Source organism: Oncorhynchus kisutch, unplaced genomic scaffold, assembly GCF_002021735.2.
Source record: "Oncorhynchus kisutch isolate 150728-3 unplaced genomic scaffold, Okis_V2 scaffold1622, whole genome shotgun sequence".
NCBI classification, from domain to species: Eukaryota; Metazoa; Chordata; class Actinopteri; order Salmoniformes; family Salmonidae; genus Oncorhynchus; species Oncorhynchus kisutch.
Genome location: NW_022263567.1, coordinates 28,236 through 33,948, shown reverse-complemented (window position 1 = coordinate 33,948; position 5,713 = coordinate 28,236). Strand labels below are relative to the sequence as shown.

The 5,713-nt window shown below is 37.3% G+C and overlaps 1 protein-coding gene across 4 annotated transcripts; it reads left to right on the top strand.

The window, feature by feature from the left end:
- Window positions 1-2,638: 2,638 nt before the first annotated feature.
- On the top strand, window positions 2,639-5,189 carry LOC116366972 (uncharacterized). Of its 4 annotated transcripts, none has more exons than XR_004208332.1 (6): window positions 2,639-2,798; window positions 3,140-3,490; window positions 3,726-4,086; window positions 4,245-4,355; window positions 4,473-4,528; window positions 4,671-4,723. XR_004208332.1 is itself a non-coding variant. In XM_031818791.1 (6 exons), the coding sequence occupies exons 1-6, from the start codon at window positions 2,756-2,758 to the stop codon at window positions 4,800-4,802; spliced, it is 1,050 nt and encodes a 349-aa protein (XP_031674651.1). In that variant the 5' UTR covers window positions 2,639-2,755; the 3' UTR covers window positions 4,803-5,183. The 4 variants fall into 4 exon arrangements, 2 of the variants coding, with proteins under 2 accessions (XP_031674651.1, XP_031674650.1); XM_031818791.1 differs by having other exon boundaries at window positions 3,726-4,082; window positions 4,671-5,183; XR_004208331.1 differs by having other exon boundaries at window positions 2,640-2,798; window positions 4,245-4,361; window positions 4,671-5,189.
- The last annotated feature ends 524 nt before the right edge of the window (window positions 5,190-5,713 follow it).

Genomic DNA, 5,713 nt, shown 5'->3' with positions numbered 1-5,713 from the left:
TTCTTCTGTGAACCTGACAAGCCTGTTATGTCATAAGGTCCCCACCGTAGCTTACATGTTACTGTATACTATAGTGTCTCATATATAGTTTATTTTTAAGTGCCTAATTGTCCTATCCACATTACTTTTTGTTGTTGTATGGATACATGTGTATAGACTATGTCATGTATTTTGGTGATGCCTGTACCATTTTTGACCGTGATTGTTTTTATTGTCTCAAATGTGGTCTCAATGTGGTTTTAAAAATATCTGTATTTTGTATAATTGTATCATTGTGGTTTGAAACTTAAATACATTTGTCTAACTAACTATAACAATGAATTTCTTATTTTTTCTGTCTGCACAGTACATTTGCTATATATTTCCAGCCTTTTAACTTGTCCTGTTTCATTGAATTGTTTTTGTCATGAAAACATCTGACTGAAAATGCACTTGTTTCCCTTGTCTGTGTTTGAACTACAACACTGTGAAGTCCTATATCGAAGTGGTTTGGGATCATTTAAGGTAGACTGGGTTGATTACCTGAAAGCTCTCAAGTGTCAGGCTAAACAGGCAGTAACCAGTGGACCACTCAGGAACGTCTTAAAGGATACAAGCATTTACAAGCATTGCGCTACACCCTCAACAACATCTGTTAAATATGTGTATGTGGCCTATAACATTTGATTTGGTTTGATATTAATTTTTTACAACCAAATGTCTATTTTTTATGTAAATGGCATGTTATAGAAGGGTCCAGACACCTTTTGTCATTTCAAATATTTAAAAACTTACCTCAAATAGCAAATCACTTCCTCATTATTGTGTGGTACAGAGGCCCTGAAAAAACACAAACAAAGGCTCCAAAAACACCCAAATATGTCATTTTAGAAACGTCAAAGCTCTCAGTGTAGGGATGCAGGTCTTAAGATGTTATACATGAGATTGAGTAATTACAAACTTTATCCACAATGTTATATTCCCTTTTGTGTGACTCGAGATATTTCCCCTAACCAGCTGTTTCAGTGTTCATGTAACCAGCTGCCACATACACACAGTCAACTAAGTGTATGTAATCTTCTGACCCACTGGAATTGTGATACAGTGAATTATACGTGAAATTATCTGTCTGTAAACAATTGTTTGGAAAATTACTTGTGTCATGCACAATGTAGATGTCCGAATCGACTTGCCAAAACTATAATTTGTAAACAAGAAATGGATGGAGTGGTTGAAAAACGAGTTTTAATGACTCCAACCTAAGTGTTTGTAAACTTCCGAATTGAACTGTATATATATACAAATATGAATATCATGGTGGACACCTAAGCCTTTGTACGCAATGCCCTGATACATTTAGTGCTCAAATCTCTGACAACTGAACAATGAGGTGGACACAAGGAATAGTGTTTTGTAATTTGTTATAGGCTGTTTTTAAGGACACGTAAATGTGGCTCATATGGCCAACATCCCTCATTTATTGATGACGCTGGCTGTGCCAGGTTGGATCTGAATGCATATGGATGTCCATTAAATTTCTCATATGGCATATTGTTTTTATGAAGATTGTAAAATATTCACATGAACATCTGTCACTAATTGGATGGAAACCTAGCTAAAGACACCCTAAATACTCTGGCAAGTGGGCTAGTCCAGTGTCACTTTGATTATGCCTGCACATCATGGTTCACCAGCAGCCACGAACATCTAAGGATTATGCTTCCAGCCAAACAAACGTGTAAGAATTGTACCTGAACTCCCCTCTCATCTGGAGGTTGAGCATTTTTTGTCTCTATCTCTGTAATGTGTCTGTTTCTATGTATTTGTAGATGTATTTACGTACAAAATAGGGACCACAATGGAAATAGGTCCCCGACTTCATTGTGCAATACTCAAAAAAAAAACATGTTTTACTGACAAATAAGGTCAATCAATCAATCAATCCAAACTGTGCAACAGCCAATTGATGAATGGAAAGAGACATCTGAAACAAAACACCAAAAAGTTTAATGACATTCAGAGATTGTTAAGCAAAGCCTTCGATACTTGGTGAGTCTACAAGGTAGGGAGGGATGTATTTTCTGTTTGTCGAGGTTGCCATAGTCTAGTTATTGTGGTGTTGAAACTGAAAACCGTGATAATGAAGTGCCCGAAGTCGGTAAGCTTTGTTTATTGGTTGTGTGGTGCATTGGCACATAAACTTGTCAGTGGAAAATCCATTGCATATATTTTATATAATAATAAATACAGCATCAAAATGTTGAAAATCTGATTACCACTAGCTGATCATTGTTTGCAGCTGGCTCTGATCGTAGTGTAATGAAACAGGCAGGGAGAGTGAGCACATCTGCAGTGGTCGGTGAACCCTCAACCTTCGGGCCCATAGCCCTGCGTGGCATCGACTGTGCCACAAAAGCAAGCTAAAGTGGCAAAGTCAATATCCACATTTATAAACACAGTTCTTGTTATTTGTGGGTGTAAACATTATTTTGAGTAAATTCTGTACGGGAGGAGAGAGTTCAGTCTATTTTACAGTAGAACAGGAGGGTCATTTGAAAATATTTTTTACTTTGGGGAAGTTCACAGCAACCCCCAATAAATGTATATCTGTCCCTTAGATAACCAACCAGGTTGTTGGTGGGAAAATCTAACAGGAAGTGTAGCATGATTTAGTTTTCTCCAGCCTATCAGATAGGTCTGTGAGTATAGACTTGCCATTTTTGCATTTCATGGGCAGAGGACAACTGCACCAGACGTGTAAGAGCTACTCACCAAGATGATCAAAATTGGAGTGATTGTGGTACTTCTCAGTTTGATGTGTAAGTGAAAATCCAACCTTAACCTATTTTTCAATAATTAATGGCTTAATTCCAAGACCCTAGTTTTGGACTAAAACTATTCATAATGGAGATTGTGAAAAGCATTCTACATGGAGATTGTCTAGTATGTGTCTGGGAAAGCAGTCACTTATCATGTATTTCTAATATGTAGTTCATTAAACTAATCTGAAATGTTAAAGGAAACATGGTGCATATGGATAAAACGGTGGACATGTTTCACCTCAAACACAATTGAAGGTGTAAATGCATTGCATTATCACTTTATAACGTAGGCAATAGTTGTATTTTAATTGGCACGGTTATAAAATGTGTTTTTACAGATGTGACACAATGCAATGATGTTCAGTATCAAACTCAAGTTCGGGAGGTTCATCCTGGGGACCCAGTGACACTATACTGTGTTTTTTCAAAGGAAGATCTCAATATGTTCTGGTACAAACAAATGGTGGGGCAAAAGCCTCAAACTATTGTAACAATGACAAAATATGATATGCCTGTATGGCACAAGGACTTTAACCATTCACGTGTCAATGTGGAGAAGGCTGATGCTGATGGGATGTATCGACTTGCTATTACAAACACGGACCCAACAGATGAAGCCGTTTACTATTGTGCAGTGAGAACAGCCTATGAAGTCAACTTTATCAATGGGACTCTTTTACTATTAAAAGGTAATCATAGTGCCTAAATACTATTAACATTAGTACATTTACATGTTATTCACACAGCTCGCATCGTACCCACTGTGATGTAGATTTTTTTAAATGCCAGTAGTAGCATACACATATGTGTTATTACAAAAGAAAAACCCTCATTAATGTATACAATTAGCTGACAAAACTGAACTCTTCGAATCTTTGTGAAGCATGTGATACATTAGAGAATCAAAACATGTATCCCATTTAGGTAAGAATCACCAGAGGTCACACTACCATACCGTGGTGCAGAGGCCAGTGTCTGACCCAGTCCATCCAGGACACTCTGTGACTCTGCTGTGTACAGTACTCTCTGAGACCTGTACAGGAGAACGCAGTGTGTACTGGTTCAGAGCCAGATCAGGACAATCCCATCCAGGAGTCATTTACACTTCTGCGAACAAGAGTGATGAGTGTAAGAAGAGCCCAGAGACTCCCTCTCCTACACAGAGCTGTGTCTACAGCCTCTCCAAGAACAACCTCAGTCTCTCTGATGCTGGGACTTACTACTGTGCTGTGGCCACATGTGGGGAGATCCTGTTTGGCAATGGAACAATCCTGAATATTAGTAGGTAGTATATATGTATATATCTAAAATCTAAAACATTCTTAACTGAAGCCATGATTAAAGGTTGAATAGTATCAGTTATTGTGGTTTTACACTTAAAAAAGCATCTATATAACTGTATTTCACATAAGTATGAACTATGATTTTGTTTTACATTTCTAGAAAAAGCAACAGATCCTGTAATCATTGCTCTGGGAGTGACCTCGGCCGTCTGTGTGATTGGGATCATTATCCTCATCTGCACCAGACATACTAGACCAGTTTGTGAACATTGTAAAGGTCAACTATTTAACTTTGCAAAGTGTTATTTAAGATTATCTAAAACGGTTTTGCAAATTTCCCTTTGAAAGTCTAGTAATTTTGATGCTTTGTTTTTATTAATGGAAACAGTGGGTGCTTCTCAGCATATCGGACATGACAACTCAACTAGAGAATCAAGCAGCAAGGTAAACACAGCAAAGTTGTCTAAACAATATTGTCCAGAAATGTAACATGGCATTACTTTTCTCACCTTATTATTTTAAAACAACATATCCTGTTAGGGTTTAATATTGTATAATAGTTTGATGAAAATATGACTATTCACAGGATCAAGATGCAGATACCCTGAATTATGCTGCATTGCATTTCTCTGAGAGGAAAACTAAAAGAGGAAGAACGAAAAGAGAGACACCACAGGAGAGTGTGTACTCTGATGTCAGGTGTTCAGACTGGGACTGAACGGCAGTGCAGAGGAATACATTTGTCAAAAATATTTTTTTTAATTGCTATTATATACTTTATCAAGACAAAAAGCAACACTCTTTTTGTATCATAGAGCTTCAGGGTTTTTCTCATCTCTGCAACCAAGAACCAAATCTCATGTCTAGACTAATGTGAGTAGCAGAATCAAGACAGTCTCTTTCCTGTACTTTATTGTTCATGTTTTCACTTAATTCACGAATTGATCCCAATTGTTGTGGTAATGTTTAAATTAACCTTGTGATATTTACCACAGCATTTCTTGAGTTCAAATTTGAATTTATGAATCTGTTGATGTAAAGTATATTTTGCTTTATTACATTACAAAATGTACCATTGCACATTAAAACACATTTCACCAGAAAATATTGTTTCCATGTGAACCCAGTGCAGTCTCTCAAAGTTATATTAACAATGTCATAATGAAATCATGACAAACCACCATACCGCTTCCCGGTGGTGATCTGGGCACCCTTTCCAACCATGTACATACTGTATGTCCACATGGTACCGTCTCCATTCAAGGAATTGACAACACCCCCTCTTACAATTCCTACAAGATACCCACACTGCAGTTTCACTTATACCCTGTTCACACTGCTAAACTGAGCTTTACTGCACTGCCCTGGTTGTCTGGCAAGCATAAAGATGTAGGATCTTAATTTGATCACACTGTTACATGATCAAATTGTATTTTTCACATGCTTTGTAAACAACAGGTGTAGACTAACAGTGAAATGCTTACTTAAATAGAAAGATAACACGAGGAATAAATACACAACTAGTAAGATTAACTTGGCTATATACACAGGGTACCAGTACAGAGTCATTGTGAGGGGGTACGAGGTAACTGAGGTAGATATGTACGTTTAGGTAGGGTAAAGTGACTA